A 19,203-nucleotide genomic window follows, 5' to 3' on the forward strand; every position below is an offset into this window, starting at 1 on the left:
AAGGCAATCAAAATTGGAGCAGTGAAACAAGCAAAGAAAAGGTCCAGGCCCAGAGAGTGGCTCTGGAGTGACATAGAGCTGAAGCTCATTGGAGGAAAGGTGCTTGTAGAACTAGAAGTGAGGTGTTAGATGGGTTGTTCATGTGAACCTTGACATCCCCCAGTCCGTTGGCAGAATTAGTGCAGAGAGGACTGAGAATGAAATTCCAACAATACAGATGGGAGATTTCCTAGTGAAGTGTGTGATAGTAATGCTGATGAGGAGCCTTCAAGGAGGAGGAGTTTGTACATTAGACTGATGGAATGATGATGCGCTGTAGCCGAACGTGGGCACTGCCAACCAGTCTGGCGAGGACTAGGGAGAGGCAACAGATTCCATCCCCTCAAGAGCTGGGGGGAGAGTGTTCTCAGGAGAGAGCTCGTCGCACTGGATTTCCTCCCAATGTTAATTCAGTAGTTTTGTTTGTTTTTTGCCTTTACAACTCACTTTATGTCATTGTTAGCCATAGAGATAAGGCATTTGTTTTGATGGATTGAAGTGACTATTACTAGTGAAGCAGGAAGGAAATAAAACTTAGAAAAGTGGAATGGCTGCTCTGAAAGGCCGTAGTGATCGTTCAGTTCAACCCTTTGTTTTTTCAGGTGAGAATCAGAAAGAATAAATAACCTTCAACCATTATTTCAATCTTAATTTTTCTGCCTATAAATTATCATCAGTGCTTAGCGAATACTGTGTTTGGAAACTTGAACATCTTTTGATGTCCAACACAGTTTCATCGGAAAACAGAAAGTATTGCAGTTTTTCCTATCAATGAATATGCATCCCCTAGATAGATAAGTATATATTTGTTATTGTTGTTTTGTACTTTACACAGTTCTTTAGAATTGAGTTGTGATTTCCTTTGCAAAGAGTAGAAACAAAAACAGTTCCTTTTTCTAAGAGAATATTGAAATATTTTTTGGTTACCTCAATATTTAGCACATGTAAGAGGGAAACAGTTACGTTCATGTAGTATCTTGAGAGGGAATATTTTCTCCATTACATTTGTAACGTATTCCTGAAAAATAGAGCAGTTTGATTAATATTTGTCTTTTCATTCTTGACTTATTATTTACACGCATATAGAAATTTTTTAGTTAAAGTACTTCTGTGATCACTATTTAATTTTAATAGTTGTAAGGGAAGAATTAAAAATGAGAAAATGGGAGACACAAGTTTCTGCTATTTATCTCTTATTTTTTTGTGTGTGTGAGAAAGATGACCTGTTTCTTTCCATTATAACACTTCTAGAATATATTTCTTTCTTCTCAAAGAGAAATAATTTTGTGAAATAAAAGTGTCATCTGGTTTTTATAAGCATCACTAACTGTAATTTAGAACTAAATTGCACTGTAACAGTGACTTGGATGGTGGTTATTGGTGATTTTTATTCTTGTTTATACTTTGTAGTTTCCAACATTTCTGCAATGTGTTTATTACTTTAATAATAAGTAAAAAAAGAAACACATGCTATTTAAGTTTTAAAATGAACATAAAGTACATTAAAAATGGATAATAGCTTTGGTGTTTAAAAATAGTTATTGTATATTAAAATGGAAGAGTGGTATTTAAAAATAAATCAGCCTTGTAAAGTCATTATTATAGAAACCCACATATTTTTGCCAAGAGGTTTTCTTTCATTTACAGGTAGTATGGTCACATCTCTGGAAGGTCTGGGTTCTGATAATGTTTTCAGCTTACATGAAGATAACCATTACCGGATAAGCAAGAGCCTGGTGAAATCTGCAGAAGGAAGTACTGTGCCCCTAACCAGGGTGAAGTGTCTGGTCTCCATGACAACCCCACATGACATCCGACTTCATGGGTCATCAGTTACTCCAGCTTTTGTTGAATTTGACACATCCCTAGAAGGGTTTGGGTAAGGAATTTGCAAGGTAGCCATGCCTTATGGTATTATTTTATGCCTCATACTTGCCTCTGACAAATAGATCTTTGGTTTTAAATCTACTTGATTAAAATATGCTGTATATTGTCTATTTTCAGATGGTTGAGTTCTTTGAACATGTTATTTTAAGATTTTTAGATTTAATTATTTTAAATTATTTATTATACTGAATAAATTGATATGGTATAGGAGTCAGCAGTCTAAGGCCCACGGTCCTTTTTTTGTAAATAAAGTTTTATTGTAACACAGCCACTCTCATTTATGTGTGTATTATCTATGGCTGCTTTCGTGCTAGAGTGACACAGTTGAGTAGTTGTGATAAAGACTGTGTGGTCTACAAAGCATAAGGTATGTGTGGTCTGGCCCTCTCCAGAAAATATTTGCCAACCTCTAATTTAGTACAATAAGTTTATAGCTGATATGCAAATTAAAATTAGATTAAAAGCTCTTTGGGTTTTATCATCATTCATTCCCTTAAATTACCTAGGTTAAGTATCTTATACATTATAAATATTCAGTGACTGACATATGAAATGAGGAAACACTTTTAAGTGGCAGAATAGGCTGTAGCAGCAGAAGCAACAATAAAGAATCTATAGAGATTATAGAAGAGTTTATAAAGTCCATCAGCTTCAAAATGGACACAAATGCTAATAGAATAGATCTTTGTCTATACTAGTTGTTTGTGGGATTCTTATACGTTGATCTAAAACTATAAATTGTGGGGCTGGCCCCATGGCTGAGTGGTTAAGTTCGCACACTCCACTTCAGTGGCCCAGGGTTTCGCCGGTTTGGATCCTGGGCGCGGACATGGCACCGCTCATCAGGCCATGCTGGGGCGGCCTCCCACATGCCACAACTAGAAGGACCCACAACTAAAAATACACAAGTATGTCCTGGGGGGCTTTGGAAGAAAAAGGAAAAATTAAAATAATAAATAGGTAAAACTGTAAATTGTATTTTAAGAACGTTGTCATAGGTTCTTATCAAACAGTGGATTAAGACATATTTGAGCATAGGCAAAACTAATCGCAACAGTGGCAACAGAGGAGAGTGACTCCCTGGAAAGGAGCACAAGGAAATTTTTCTGCAGAAACAGAACAGAAAAAATCTGGAACAGAAATTGTCCCAATGTATTCAACAGGGTTATACACTGGTGCATTTTACCATATGCAAATTATACTTTGATTTTTAAAAGTTTAAATTAAAATCATGCTGTTAGAAATTTTGTATGTCTTTTGATAGTCTTACATAATTAAAAGAAGGGAAGGAGTTTGTCAGGCATCTAGATTTATTCTGTGATCTTTCATCTCTAGTAACCTTTAAATAATGGCAATTGATTTCAACATGGTAAGTGCACAGTGCTTATGAGAACAGTTGAGCTCTGATATCTGCCTTGTCTTTTCTCTCACAGCTGCCTGTTCCTGCCCAGCTTGGCCCCTCATAACGCCCCTACAAACAATGCCGTCACAACATGTCTTACTGATGGGGCTGTGGTCAGTGGCATTGGTTCTGGTAAATACTACTTTTCTTTGCCTATGAGATTCTTTTTCTCAGTCGATTATATTTAGAGTTTATTGCTTTTTTTTTTTCTGGCTTCTTTTATTAATGTAAATGTGAGTCAACACGAACTTTTTCATTGTTATTTTTCTATTTTTACTTTAGGTGAAAGATTGTTCCCTCCTCCGTCTGGCTTAAGCTACTCCAGCTGGTTTTGTATTGAACATTTTAGTTCCCCTCCAAATAACCACCCTGTCAGACTGCTAACTGTTGTGCGCCGAGCAAATTCTTCGGAGCAGCATTACGTGTGCCTTGCCGTCGTTCTGTCAGCAAAAGACCGATCCCTGATTGTCTCCACCAAAGAGGAGCTGCTCCAGAACTATGGTCAGGATCTGTCTTTCTTTCTGCTTCTTGTCATTAGTAAAAATATTAAACGTTATTTTCATATTCATTTTTAAGGTCCAGCTGGTAATTATTTTCCAATTTAAATTAGTATAGAATAGAACAGGTTATGTGAAATCTTGAATGTTGTTTACCAGTGAATTTTAAGGAACTTTCAAAGAAGACTTAGATAGACAAGAGTGGAGAGAGTTCCTAAAATAAGGATTAATCTCTACTTGCCAAGAAATAACAGCTTTTGCTAGGAAACAGGTTGCTTGTTTGATATATTATGGTAAGGATTTTCATTGGTTGTGAATTCTGCTTAACTAATGAATATTCATTGAGCACCTGCCTACCATATGTGCCACTCTGTGCTAGACACAATAACATTTTAATTACTTTATCCGTTGCTTACCTTCAAGACTTAATGCATACCATTTAATAATCCTATTTCCACAATTCCCTCCAACATGCTATAACATGACTTTGCTGTGCAGGAGAACTTTAAACTCAAGGCATTTGTGAAGATCTACCTAAATGATGTAAATAACATAAAATATCTACTGAATTTTCTTTGCTCTGAATATAAGCATTTGTATATAGCTACACCTCCTTTTTATCATCTTCTAAGTAACTAAATAAAATAATACCACATATTGCTTCACATGTAGTTAGTATTCAAATATTAATTGAATATCAATGTTAGCTCTTCAATTAGATTGTAAGGCTTCTTGTCTTACTTAGTCTTCTTCATCATGACTAGCACCGAGTTAGGCATCAGTATAGTAACTGCCTTAAAATTCTCCTTAGGACACTTTATTTGACCCTTTTGTGGTGTTTGATCCTGTTGATATTTTCTTCCTAATTAAAACCATCTCCAGTCTTGCAATTTGGGATACCCACTCTCTTGTTTTTTCACTATTTCTCTGACCTCTCTTTTGCAATTTCCTTCAACAGCATTCTTTTCCTTCTTCCCCTTAAAATTCATATTCTCCAAGGTTTCGTCTTTAGTCTTTGTACTCACCCTGCTCTTTGTGAGAAAAAAATCATCCATTTTTGTAAGCTTTAGGTCTTTTTATCCCAAGGACTCTGAAATTAAAATTTTCATATTTGTCTGTGTTCCGGGCTTTGTCCTCATATTTTCAACTGCATATTAGACATCTTCATATGAATAGTCTTCGTGTAAACAACTCAGACTGTAATGTTTCTTCTTTATAAAACCTCCATCTCCTGCTGTTTTCCCATCTTGGTAAATGACACCCCCACTGACACTGAACCCAGCTAGAAACCTCAGGTCAACCTTGAAAATGCCATCCCTTCCACTGAACCTTACTGTATTACGCCTCCTTAATATTTCTTGAATCTTCCCTTCCTCTGTGTGCCTACCATCATAGCCTTTGTTTAATATTCTTTATCACGTATCTAGACTTCATAGATTTTAATTCTTTATTTTATTTTTGTCTGTCTACCCTACTGGAACTGTAAGCTCCCACACACATTATTATCTTTGTTTTCCAAGCAGCCCTGCCACCTAAAACAGTGCCTCGTACATGTTAGGCCCACAAATATTATTTAAAAATATAAATGAATGAATGAGAAGAAAGAAGAATAAAGGAAAAGAAATAAGGATGGCTTGAAACAGAAACAATGAGAAAGTGAATAATAATGGGGAATTTAGAAAGAGGATAGAATTAATGGAAGAGTTAAGGAGTAGATCCAAGGATACTTCGGTAAGCTAGGGAAATGGTTTCTAACTCTGTATCATTTTCACTAAGTGTAATTTGCAAGCCTGCTATAGTCCATATATCAGAAATTATAGTAACGTATACATTAGTAATATATATGGTGTTACTACTACAAGGATCCATCCTCTGAACTGCTGTAGCCCATTAAGATGTCTAGGTAAACAAGAGTTGTCAGAAACCGGTTAACTTACCAAGATACCCTACATACCACTGAAAGCTGGATATGTCTTAGTTTAAGCCTGAGTCAGAATGTGGAACTCTCAGAAACTTTCATAAGTAATAATGCTTTGCAGTCCTCGAGAAGATTCAGTCTGTTAACCAGGGAAGAGTTTCTGGTTTCGCCCGTATCTTTTTATTTCGCATCTTTTGGTTTATAAAACCAGGCCTTTCAAAGCTGTCTGACCATGCTTTTCACCTAGTTAATTCAATTCTGAACCTGTGTTAGGTCCCCTGTGGATAAGATTCTGCCTCGTCGTAGTCTTAACTCATCACTAGGTATATATTCTGAATTGTCATTTTAAAATATAATCTTGGCATTTCAGTATATGCAGATATTTTAAGATCCCAAAAATAGAAATTAATGCTTTTTAATAGTTCTTTCTTCATATAACTTAAACATTTAACTTTGAGTATATTTACTCCTATTTGCTTATACTGAAAAATGGTAGGTCTCCTTAAAGTTACACGGTTACAGATAGCTCTTTTTAAAATTTTTTGGGAGGAGGAATGAGTTTTTAACATCTGGATTTCTGCTGCTGTCCATTCCTTCTTTTGAATACTTAGAAAAGGTAGATTAATTTTTAATTAGCTTAACAGTAAGATTAAATTAATATTAACTCATTGTCTCCTGGCACAATCTGGCAACGTACTGGGTAGCAGAGAGAAACCAGACTTGAGTCAGGAAGTGATTGCAGAATGTGGTCATCACCAGAGCTGTCTGGTGAAGCAGGAAACTGAGGTCTACAAATACCTTTCCACTCCATACATCACCTCCTTACTACCAGCTATTGTCAGGCAAGGGTCAGGCTAGTACAACCACAACCTAAGAACAGATAGTTGCCTGCTTATATCATTAAACAGAGCATATAGTAAGAATAAAATTTTTAGTTTTCTTGATTCTTTTTCTAACCAATGCTGTAATCAAATGCTTGTTGAACTAAAATTTAAAAAGACCTTTTGTAACACACCATGACAGGTAATAATCAACTAGTCTCTTTTTGTTGTCTATTGTAACTTTATTTTATTTTTTATTTTATTAGCTATTATAACTTTATTTGATTGTAACTCTATGTATCTTGAGCAGAAGAAAGCAGAATATATCCCAGCTTTTACTTCTTACTGCAGGTAAAGTTGGCCAACCCCTGTGGTCTAGTGGTTAAGATTTGGTGCTCTCACTGCCACAGCCTGGGTTCACTTCCTGGCTAGGGAACCACGCCACCCATCTGTCAGTTGTCATACTGTGGTCACTGCATGTTGCTTTGATGCTGAAAGCTGTGCCACTAGTATTTCAAATAGCAGCAGTGTCACCCATGGTGGACAGGTTTCAGCAGAACTTCCAGACTAGACAGCCTAGGAAGAAGGACCTGACCACCCACTTCCAAAAAAATTGGTCATGAAAACCTTGTGAAGAATAGGAGAGCAGTGTCTGATACAGTGCCAGAAGGTGAGAGGATGGTGCAGAAAGACCGGGCAGGGTTCCACTCTGCTGTACACAGGGTCGCTAGGAGTTGGAATCGGCTCCATGGCACAAGCAACAATAGATGAGGTTATTGAATGAATAGGATATTTTCATTTATATCATCATCATCATATTCTTTTAACATAAAGTCAAGATCTAGATAAAAGTAATTGTTAGACTGAGGATGATGTTGAGTTTTTTATTTCTTTCCCCTCTTTATTTTAGTTGATGATTTTAGTGAAGAATCTTCTTTTTATGAGATTCTCCCGTGCTGTGCTCGCTTTCGATGTGGAGAGCTTATAGTTGAGGGACAGTGGCATCATCTGGTTCTGGTGATGAGCAAAGGCATGCTGAAAAACAGTACTGCAGCCCTTTATATTGATGGACAACTTGTTAACACTGTGAAGGTAAGCATGCTGTGCTTGTAAATCTCAACCTGCTTTACAAGATAGTTTAGGGGTGGGTGTGTTTGTGTGTATGTGTGTTTACAGGGGTATTTTTCGAATTGCTGTCTTAATTTTAAATCGACGTTCAGTACCCATTTGAACAATCTGTTAGAGTCATGCGGCTGGCTAATTCATATCCCTTTATTAGAGAATAGAAAGGAGAGGTTACAGGGTACTAAAGAAGTTAATGAATATGTCCGTGCTGGTTTTGTCACTTCATTGTTATTGTATACAGTCCAGTGGATTCTATGTTCCTTTAGAGCTGGAGTGTTGTTATTCATCTTTGTTTTCAGATCACCCTAATCAGTCCCTGATAATAATAGTAGGTGATCCATCATTGTTTGTTGAATAAACGAGTATGTAAATATTACCCTCGATAGCTATACTGCGGTATTCAGAAGAGAGGCAAGAGAGTTGAAGTAGCCAGTAAGGAATCAGGAGAGTTTCCTTTTTTGAATCAGGATAAATACTGCTAGTTACTTTCTACAGAACTCAGCTGGCAAGCTCTTGACATTCTTTAACTTCTAAAAGATAGTATCCATTTTTATAGTAATATCACTTGAAAGAAGCAACAAAGGAAAGTTTGTCCTTTTCTGTGAATTAAAGTTTTAAAAGCAGTGAAATTGGCAGCTTCTTTGAGTACATTTCCTTCCTCAATGATATTTTACTGTGGCATTGTGTTTCCCAATGATAAACTCTAAAATGCACTCTGGGGACAGTCATTTATTTTCTTTGTATATATGATTGCATTTGAAATTGGCCAGTAGGTTCTGTAGTGGATTGTTCCTTTGTCATTTTTAGTATTGTTGAAGATAAAATGCCCTCACCTTCTAGAATTGAGAGTAGGAGATTTATTATTGATATATTCCCATTATCATCATTGTGCCTGTGAGAAGTCAGTCCCATGAAACCAACTTTAGGTCACGTTTTGGTCTTCACATTCATACCAGGAACTCTTCTTTGGTATGTGGAATAATAGATGTGATCTGAAGCAAGGACAATGTTACAACAAAACAATCGGTGGAAATGTCCCTCATTCCATCAAGCAGTGAAAGCTGCCTATACCACAAGAAGCAACTTGATTTCCTTATCTCTTATACTCTAATTATATATTTATTATAAATGAATCGAATGATAATTTAAGCACCTTGTCGGTAAACACTAGTGTAATTTCAAATCTGAAAATGTATTTTACATTGAGATTAAAATATGTGTATAAAGTATATAACAACAGACTATTCATTTTTCTAATATTTTTATAGCACTTTACCCATTATAAAAGACTGTTCATGAGTAATTATGTTGAACAGATTCACATTGAAGGTAATATAGCTAATTTCCAGACTACTTGAATTCCATAGTTGGAAAGCTCTGTTTTCATATCAACCCAAAAATTTCATAGAAGAATCGTTAATTTGATATGCACAACAACCAAACAGTGACAGGATCCCTGTATTTGATTGTGCCCTTTCTAGCATTAGATAGTTTATCTGTAGAGAGTTGTCGAAGAAATTTCTGACCTCTACATCAGGTTCCAGAATCTCAGCCTGCCCTCATGTTTCTCAGCCCAACTGCTTTTGTACATTTGTAAAGTTGTATGACCTTAGGATAATGAAAATATACACAATGTGCTTATTTTTCTGTTGAAAGTGGGGTTTTTTGGTCATATCTCACACATTTGCTTTACTTTATAGCTTCACTATGTTCACAGTACTCCGGGGGGTTCAGGTTCTGTAAACCCACCAGTGGTTAGCACAGTCTATGCGTACATTGGTACTCCACCTGCCCAACGCCAAATTGCTTCATTGGTTTGGCGCCTGGGACCCACACATTTTCTGGAAGAAGTTTTACCTCCTTCAAATGTGACTACCATTTACGAACTAGGACCAAATTATGTTGGAAGTTTTCAGGCCGTATGTATGCCATGTGAGTAACTTATTCTCTGTTCTTAAAGTTGTATAAAACTCAACTCCTGCAGTGTAGATGCATGAATACGTGCATGTGTATATAGAATGTTATACTTTGTGTTTATCTACAAAAGGGGCCTTCTCCTCTACTTTTCTTCAGCATGATTCTATTGACCACTCCTAATCAAAATGCCCTCCTCCACTGATCATACTGTACTTTCCTGATTTTTGACTTCATGCCTGATGACTGATTTTCCAGTTTCTCTTCTTTGCTCTGGATGTAGGTATATACTCTCTAAGAGCCTAACCTCAACCTTCTCTTTCTATAATTTCTTCTATTACATGAAGCAATTTAAAGTGTGTCTTCTCTGGTTAAAGGAAGGAAGAATGGGTCCAGAAAACACACACATGTATTCTTTAGATTAGATCAAGTAACATTTGTTTTCCTCATCCCTTTATTTCTGCAGTCCACTTCTTGTTATCCTTTTTCCTAAAAGGAACTTAGAATCAAAGGAACTGATATTAAGCTACAATTCCTTTGTAGTCGTCTTTCCAAACGTTAACTTCATTCCCTTGTTCTCATTGTACATAAGTTCTCAGAAGAGTTAGGACAAGTACATGGACAAGTGATTTGTCTTTCACGCGTGTTCTTGATTTAGACAGCATCTAATGATAGCTAACAATGAGTGCTTAATATGTGCCAGATGAGTTCATACACATGAAGGACATGGCTGTTCGGAACCCTTCACCTGTATTTATTCACCTCCTCAGAACACTGGGAGTTCAGCACTCTGCATATCATCCCCGTTTTACAGATGACGACACTGTGGCACAGAGATGTATAGGTCACACAGGTTTTCAGTAAAAAAGCAGAGATTCAAACTTAAGCCATCTAGCTCCAAAACTTGTGTTCTGAGCTTCTCCGCTGTCCTGTCTAGAAGAATAGAGAGAGGCGTATATGAGGGCCCTCGTTGGAGAGGAGACCTTGTGCTGCAAAGCTTGTGGACATTCCACTCAATCCCATGCTCTTGTTTCTAGGGCAGGTGTTTGTGATTTGTGTGATAACAGTTAAGATTCTTTTCCTTTACATTATGTTATATGTTAAGCATGTTTTATGAGCAAAACTTGAAATGTAAAGTTCTATGAGTAGATGATTTTCCCTGTTTTCTAATTAAAGACAAATGAAGAGCTGAAAATTAAATGAAACAGTTTTAAATTCAGCTCCCTTGTTCCACTTTAAAAGACTATCAAGTCTGCCCATTTAAAAATGATAGTAAGAATAAAAACTTTGTGTTAGGCTAAGGAGAAATACTAATGATTTTGAAAAGGATTATTCTTCTTTTGAAGGTAAAGATGCAAAATCCGAAGGTGTCATCCCATCTCCTGTGTCATTAGTACCAGAAGAAAAGGTGTCATTTGGCCTCTCTGCGCTCTCTGTGTCTTCTCTAACAGTGGCAAGAATCCGGAAAGTGTACAACAAGTTGGACAGCAAAGCCATTGCCAAGCAGGTAAGCAGAATGGTTTCCTCACAAACCGTGGCTGATTCTCACTGGAAAGATGTTTCAGAGTTGCATTATGGGTACCACCCAAGTGTGAGTGGTTGCTAAAAACAGTGCCTTTCATATATTGTTTATATTTGGTTTGCTTGGCTTTGAATTTAAGCCATAACATATTTAGGTATTTAGCTTAATTTGGAAAAGCGAGAATTTCCTTTTAAGTACATGGTTTATATTCTTATGTTTTTATTGGTAATTAAGAAATTACACTTTGGAAAACAATTGCCACTTTTAAGGCCATAAGTTTTTCTGAATCACCTACTATGTGCTGGGCACCATTTTGTTCAGGACACAGCAGTGGATACAGAGAAAATTCTTGCCGTTATGGTTCTTACATTCTACCGGAAGAGACACACAGTAATAACTAAAGAAATAACCTAATCATAGAGTATGTTAGAAGGTGAAGAGTACTATGCAGAAGAATAAACCAGAAAAGAGAAAGAGAGAAGCTCATAGTTTTCAATAGGATGGTCAGAGGAGGCCTCACTGAGAAGGTGAAATTTGAACAGACTTGAAAGAGGTGAAGCAGCAAGCCATGAGAATACGGAGAATGGGATATACGTATGGGGTGGGGGGTTTGCCCTCTTAAATACAAGTGCTAAGGCCTTGAGGAGAGTACATGCCTGCCACAGAGACAGGTGTGGCTAGAGCAAAATGACAGCAGGCCTGGGTAGTAGGAGAGGAACTCAGAAAGGTAATGGGGACTCTGTTGTTTAGGATTTACAGGCAATTGTAAATGCATTGGCTTTAACTGAGTGAGATGGGAAGCATCATAGAGTTCTAGACATAGGAATGAAATGTGACTTACTTTTTAACCAGGATCACTATGATTTCTATTCAGAATATAGTCATGCACCATGTAGTGACATTTCAGTTGATGATGGACCATGTATACGACAGTGGTCCCATAAGATTAGTACCATATAACCTAGGTGTACAGCAGGCCCTACTATCTAGGTTTGTGTAGGTATACTCTGTGATGTTTGCATAATGATGAAATCATGTAACGATGCATTTCTCAGAACTTATCCCCATCCTTAAGTGACAAATGGCTGTAGATTAAAGGGAGACAAAAGTAGAGCAGGGGGACCAGTTTTGAGGCCAGTGCTGTAATAATTCATATGAGAAATGGTTGTGGTCAGAACTGAGATGATAGCAGTGGCCATGATGAGAAGCCATCAGATTTGAGGTGTATTTTGAAGATGGAGCTATCAGGTTTTGGTGATAGATTAGGTGTGAAATGTGAGCAAAAGAAAGAAATCAAGGACAACACCAAAGTTTTTTGCTCTAACATCCAGGAAAATGGAGTCACTTTTTCTGATTTGGAGAAAACTACAAAAACAGTTTTGGGGGGCAATATGTTTTGGAAAAGTTGGAGAAGCATATTAGACAACTTTGTGGAGATATCAAAGCCATTGGAAACAGGCCTCTGGAGTTGAGGGGAGAGGTTGGAATGCCGTGAATGTCCGTGGGTGGTGTTTAACGCCGTGAGACTAGCTGCATTCGCCAGAGTATAGAGGTGGGAAGAGGAGAGGTTTACAGACTTAGCCTGGGACGCTCCAGTGTTACGGAGTTGGGGAGGAGAAGAACCAGCAGAGAAGACTGAGTTGCAGCAGCCAGCCAAAAAGGAGAAAAACCGGGAGAGTCTGGTGTTGTGAGAATCAGTGATTCACTATGGCGAATGTGTCAGCAGTCAAGAAAGTTAGGACTGACATGGTGGAAGTCATCAGAGAGCTTGACAAGCTATTTGGCTGATTAGGCGAGGCAAAGCCCGAGGGGAAGGAAATCAAGAGACTGGGAGGAAAGGATTTGGGAACAGTAAGTATTGACAACTCTTGTGCAGAGGTTTGTCTGTGAATACATGTGCCATCTTCTAAGGAACATAAATTCTACATAAACTTCTACGTAGAACTAAATTTACTTTCATTGTAAACTTTAATTGTACATAGAATTAAAGTCTTAGGATTATTTATGCTTTGAAAGCACGTGTGTGTGTGTGTTTGTGTGTGCAAAATTTAACATTCCTTTTATGTAGGCATGTTTTCTCTAAACTCTTGGATAATTTGTGTGACGTTTACTTGGATATGGAGCAAAGCTAATATGATGCTCACTGATCGGAAGTCATGGGAGGCAGCAGGTGATGCGGACCTTTAAACCACGACGGAGTTCCATTCAGGAGGACCCCTGAAGCTGTCTCCCAAGAACCCCTCACCAGCTGGAGCTCAGGAGACTGTGTTTAACTTACTTTCTATGAGTTTCCACACCTTTGGAAGTGTTTGCACATTTAAAAGAAAATGAATGCTCATGATTTTAATATTCTGATAAGAGGAGAGAGAAAAGATATGTTACCAATCATGTCTTTTTTTTTTCTTTCTCAATCAAAATGTTCAGACGGTTCTTCTATAGTTATATTGTTTTTCCTTTTCTGTTCTTCAGTTAGGCGTTTCCTCCCATGAAAATGCCACTCCTGTGAAGTTGATACACAATGCAGCAGGACATCTTAATGGACCTGCACGGACAGTTGGGGCCACTCTGATTGGGTACTTGGGTGAGTCCAATTGTCTGTGTTGATTCAAACTTTTTTATTTGCCTTCAAATCTGCGTTCACTTACCTCACTCGAGAGGTGTTATTTAAATTCGTATCTTATCGTGCTGACCTATAATGTTTTTGTGATATTTAGAGATTAATATAACAAGCTCAAACTCCAATCAACTTTAAAAATTATGACCTTTTATAAAATCCCGTTAACTTTTTCCGTCTTTTGTCAGCACTGATGAGCACTGACTACCTGCTTCTGTGTAATTTCAAGGTAAATTTCACACTACATTTAGGGAGAAATGTAAAGACTTAGAAATATTGACGATTGTTGCATGGCATGGCGCAGCAGTGGTGGTGCTCACGGGTGCTTCTGTTATTTGGAAATGAGCTAAAAATAAGAGCTTCGGAGCATAAACACTTTGGATCCACTCTAATGAAAGTTAGAGCTGGTGGACATTCTGCAGCGCCTCGTACCTGATGTCTACTTGAAAAGAGTTGATTTTTTTTGGTTAGATAGAATCTTGAGACATAATCCCATTAGGCCATCCAAAATCCAGAACCAGCGGTTATATATTTTAATGTGCAAATCAGTACATAATGTTGGTTCCTTTTTAGATTGACAAAAAGTTAGTGTCGTGCTGGTCAGAATCCTACATGTTTACCAGTCTTTGGCACTTTTCATTGTCCCAGTGATGTGCACATATCTTAACTTTGTTTTTCTTTTTTGACCATATTGCATTGATAAAATAGTTTCCTTTATGCTAAATAAAGCACATGGTAGTTTTTCTTTATTCAATTCAACAAATATTTACTCATCACTGCTGTGTCCTTTGCCAAAATGTAGCAGAATTGTGGTTTAGTTGAAAGAGCAGTGAATGAAGAGTTCAAAGATTTAGGTTCTAACCCCTGTACTGTCACTGTGTGGCATTAGGCCAGACATTTGAGCTCTATGGACTTCAGTTTTCTTCTCTGTAAACTAGTAATACTGGCCCTAATTACCTTAGAAGGTAGTTTTCAAAATCCAGTGCCATAATATATGAAAGTATGCATTTTAATTTTATTTTTCAAAAATTCAATCTTGATCAGTAGGCAAATGATATTCAAACAATGCCTTTAAAAAAACACAAGGTTTGGGACTGGCCCAGTGGCATAGTGGTTAAGTTCGCTTGGTCCACTTTGGCTGCCCAGGGTTCATTGGTTCGGATCCTGGGTGTGGACCTAGCACTACTTGTAAGGCCACATTTTGGCAGCGTCCCACATAAAATAGAAGAAGATTGGCAACAAATGTTAGCTCAGGGCGAATCTTTCCCAGCAAAAAAAAACAAGGTTAGGAATGTAGATGTGAAAATGTTTTTGGACACAAAATTAGTCTATTACTGTGCTTCCACATAATTAGCATTCCACATAATAATGCTCTTCTGAAGTCACTGATGTACTGTCACTCAGGTTACATAACTCGGAGAAGCTTTGAGTAATGGTCAGTGATGTACTTTGCTTGGCTTCTCTGTAGGGAATACTTCATCCTTGCCAGGATGGCTTCTCTATCCCATTCCCCAATTCACAGAGGTAAAGTGCTTTTGCTCTCCCCAAGTTCATTCCCCCACAGTCCCTAGTACGCATTCTCACTTACCCCAGAATTGCATTCCCAAGGCCTCTGTGCGTCTGAGTCTATATTGCCCAAAGCTACGTAGCGGAAACATTGGTGCTTGCTCTCAATCCCAGCTCTTCTCCACTTGCCCTGTTACTCCCACCTCTTCTCTGAGAGTGTATATATAAGCCTTTGTTGCCTTCTCCCAAATTCTACCTTGAATTATTTTTTTAGAATTTTCGTTTTAGGGTAGAAGGTTTTTTTGTGTGTGTGATTTGTAACTAATTAAATACTTCTTAAGATGATTTTCACTTGTTGTTTATGTGGGGAATTTATTTTAATTGTTTTTCACTGTCTTTTAATCAGGAGTAAGAACATTTGTTCCTAAGCCTGTTGCCACTACTTTGCAGTACATCGGTGGAGCTGCAGCCATCCTGGGCCTGGTGGCCATGGCTTCTGATGTGGAAGGGCTGTATGCAGCAGTCAAGGCCCTGGTTTGTGTAGTCAAGAGTAACCCACTAGCCAGCAAAGAAATGGAAAGAATCAGGGGCTACCAGGTTTGTAACCATAAAGCTCTGCCTTCACGTTACTTTGCATAAAAAATCTTCCAATTTTCATTATTATTCATATTGTTCAAATTCTGAAAGAATTATATTGTCCAAGTAAACTTTAAAAGTCAGTAATTTTTATTAAAACTAACATATTTCAAGTGAGAATATGAATTGTTTTCTTTATGTTGGTTCATCCTTTTTCTCCTGTCTCATCAAGTCTCTCTTACTGGACCCTTCAGTTAGGCTACATGATGTCAGTATAGTTTTGATATATTTGAATACATTTTCAGAACAATGGTTTGTTATTTTGGAGTTATTTTGCCCTATGGAAATAGGAATGAAATGAAGTAGGGTCACATTACCACCTGCCCTAGAGAGCTCCAAAGCGGTAATAGATCCAGAGCTCTCCCATTTTCCTTGTATCTCCCCTCCACACCCGTCATCCTTGACTCTTACTTACCCCCTGGGATGTGCGAACCACTCTCCAATATGTGTGCCATTGCTAGTCCTGAAAACTCACGTGGGACTAAAGTGTGCAGTGATCATGTAGCCACATCTCCGCTCAGTTCTGCTCTTGTAATAAGAGAAACAAGTATTTGGAGGAAGATTATAAATCCCTCTAGTGTAGATGAAGTACAAGTGCCTTCTCCAACTCAGCCAGAGCTTCCCTGGCAGTGGATAAACTGTTTACTGTAACTGTTTTCTGTAGATTTAATCACACTATTTTGATAAGTGTTTTGCAGAACGTTCAAAATGATTATTGCAGCGTTGTTTATCATGAAAAAATAGGAACAATCTAAATGTTTCAACAGCATAAGAATGAATAATAGTACTATAACCATTCTGTAGAATATCATTCAACCTTTTAAAATTGTGACTATGAAGACTGTCGCAAAAGAAAAAATCCTTTTGATAAAATGTTATGTAGAGGAAAAGAGTGGAAAATTGTGTGCACATAATGGCAACAACAACTTAAATATTTATATGTGAATTGAAGGAGTTTGTGTAAAAGTGGATATTTTATATTTTAATAATAAAGTGACAATTACCCTGTTTTTCAGATTTTCTCTCATGTTCTATTATCATAATAAAAATTGAGAAATCATATTAGAAGTCTCAGATTCTAATACCTGTGGTTCTCATATATATATGTGGATGTATGTATATGTGTGTGTGTATATATATATGATGGTATATATGTATACGATGATTGATCAACAGGCATTTGGTCTTGCTTTCTTCTAGTTGCTGGCAATGCTGCTTAAGAAGAAACGTTCCCTTCTTAACAGCCACATTCTCCATCTAACTTTTTCCTTGGTGGGAACTGTTGATAGTGGACATGAGACCTCCATTATTCCCAATTCAACTGCTTTCCAGGATCTACTTTGTGATTTTGATGTATGTATATGAACACTAACTGATAATATATAATCAGTGAATCCATTTCTTATTCTGTATATAGAGTTAACTATCAATTTTGTTTCTAAGATATGCTTAAGTTCTATAATTTAATGATGCTCATGTTAGTAAAATATTGGTTAATATAAAAAATAGGGTAGTGATAGAGTCCTTCTCCCCAAGGATAATCCATTTTACAGATAGATAGAAGTGAAATGATGCAATGCAGATACCTAACTATAAATAATCTACTGCTGCCTCTGGCATTACAAGAGGCAAACATATTTTCGTCAAATAATTCTGATAGAAACTTTTCCTCACCGAATAGGAGCTAGACCTGAAATTTTGGTTTGTAATAGTAGCGCTTAGTAAAATGCCATTCATTTCGCCAAAATAATGAGATTTTCATTTCTACTGTCTTTTTACCATAGCAGCTTCTACTCTATCCCCTCAAAGCACCACTTAATCTCACGTATCATCTCTCCATTGAATGTCTTGTTCTGGGCACTCTGCATGCTCGTCACTATATACATACCTACGTATATCTCTCCCCACTGAGACTGCAGGCTTCTGTGTGCAGAGATCACATCTGTCTTCACCTTTGTGTCCCTACCGCCCAGAATGGCCCCTAGCGCTTAGAGTTGGCTAACTGTCACATCTCGGCGCTAACTTGTCTTCCTCAGAACTGCTGTCTGCTCTTGTCAGTTATTCTAAGTCCCTAACAAGCAGGCGAGGTGCCCTGATCGCTTTCCTGAAACTTTATTTGGAAGGCTTGTCAGGAGCCTGGCCTCTGCTGGGCCCTCGGCCCTCGGGAGCACGGGCAGCAGTCTCCTGCCCTCTTCTTGCATCTCCCGGTTCCTTTGCTAGCTTTCAGGCAGCACTGCCCTCCTTCTTATACCTTCCTCACTACTTTCCTCATAATTTCCTGGCTGTGAAATATTCATTATTTTATACAAAAGTGTGCACTTCACTTCTTTATCTTTTCCTTTATTTGTTTTCTTTCCTTTAGATTCTCGCTGAGTGCTGCAGCCTCATCTCTGTGGAGATGACTCTGAAATCTACATCTCTAGCCTGACGTCTGAATTCCAGGCTTATTTCTGACTTCTTGTTCAACATTTCCATTTTTATGTCCCAGCAACACCTAAAATGAACTTAACATCCTTCCCCAAATTAGTTCTTCCTTCTAACTCCTGTTTCTATGAATAACACCACCATTCCCCTAGTCGCTGAGGCTTGAAATTGAAGGATCAGCTTCCTTCTTCCTCACTGTTTATAAACAGATATGAAGTGGCATAGATTCTGCTTGCACGTTTCATGCACTCCTCCTTTCTGCTGCTGCGTCCTTATCCACGCCCTAATCAGTCCTCCTCTTACCTACGAGGCTAACTGCCACTTCTTCTCCCCTTTCCTCCATTTCTCCTATATATCTTTTGACCTCATTCTTTCTAAGGCATAATCATATCACTTACTCAAAAACTTGCAGTGATTTCGCCCTTTTGCACAATAAAATACGCATTTCTCAGCCTGATATTCAGAGTTCTGATACACAAACCTCTCATTCTTTTAGTAAATACCTATTGAGCATCTTTGACCTAGGCATTGTATTATGGGCTCAGGATGTGCAAGTGAAGGACAGAGTTCATGCCTCGGGGCATTTGGTCCTTTAGAGAGAAAAACAAATAGATGATTAAAACTTGTGAAAGCGCAGAGATAAAAGTATGCAGAAAGGATTATGAGAGTACTACAGAGACCTACTTAACCAAGCTTAGCTTTGTTTTCATCTGGTATTTGACACATTTAAGTCATCTTTAGTTTCAGATTTCTGATTAAAATCTCATATACAAACGTCAGAAATTTAGTTGGCTCGTCAAATTTTGACTTGATTTCACTTGCTCACTTTATGGCTTCATATAGCATTCCTAATTACCCGCAAACCACAGTGTCTATAAATAATTAATTTGCCCTATTT

At 37.7% G+C, this 19,203-nt stretch overlaps 1 protein-coding gene across 7 annotated transcripts in view; it reads left to right on the forward strand.

The window, feature by feature from the left end:
• Nucleotides 1-19,203, forward strand: part of WDFY3 (WD repeat and FYVE domain containing 3) — a 251,147-nt gene that overhangs the window by 144,913 nt on the left and 87,031 nt on the right. For all 7 annotated transcript variants that reach the window (XM_046656544.1, XM_046656548.1, XM_046656546.1 and 4 more), the window contains 9 exons: nucleotides 1,687-1,918; nucleotides 3,360-3,460; nucleotides 3,611-3,829; nucleotides 7,475-7,656; nucleotides 9,390-9,621; nucleotides 10,950-11,110; nucleotides 13,595-13,706; nucleotides 15,652-15,842; nucleotides 17,082-17,234. In XM_046656544.1, coding sequence (XP_046512500.1) covers nucleotides 1,687-1,918; nucleotides 3,360-3,460; nucleotides 3,611-3,829; nucleotides 7,475-7,656; nucleotides 9,390-9,621; nucleotides 10,950-11,110; nucleotides 13,595-13,706; nucleotides 15,652-15,842; nucleotides 17,082-17,234 — 1,583 coding nt within the window. The remainder of the gene's footprint in view (nucleotides 1-1,686; nucleotides 1,919-3,359; nucleotides 3,461-3,610; nucleotides 3,830-7,474; nucleotides 7,657-9,389; nucleotides 9,622-10,949; nucleotides 11,111-13,594; nucleotides 13,707-15,651; nucleotides 15,843-17,081; nucleotides 17,235-19,203) is intronic.

The sequence above is a fragment of the Equus quagga genome, chromosome 3 (assembly GCF_021613505.1).
Source record: "Equus quagga isolate Etosha38 chromosome 3, UCLA_HA_Equagga_1.0, whole genome shotgun sequence".
In the NCBI taxonomy this organism is placed as follows: domain Eukaryota; kingdom Metazoa; phylum Chordata; class Mammalia; order Perissodactyla; family Equidae; genus Equus; species Equus quagga.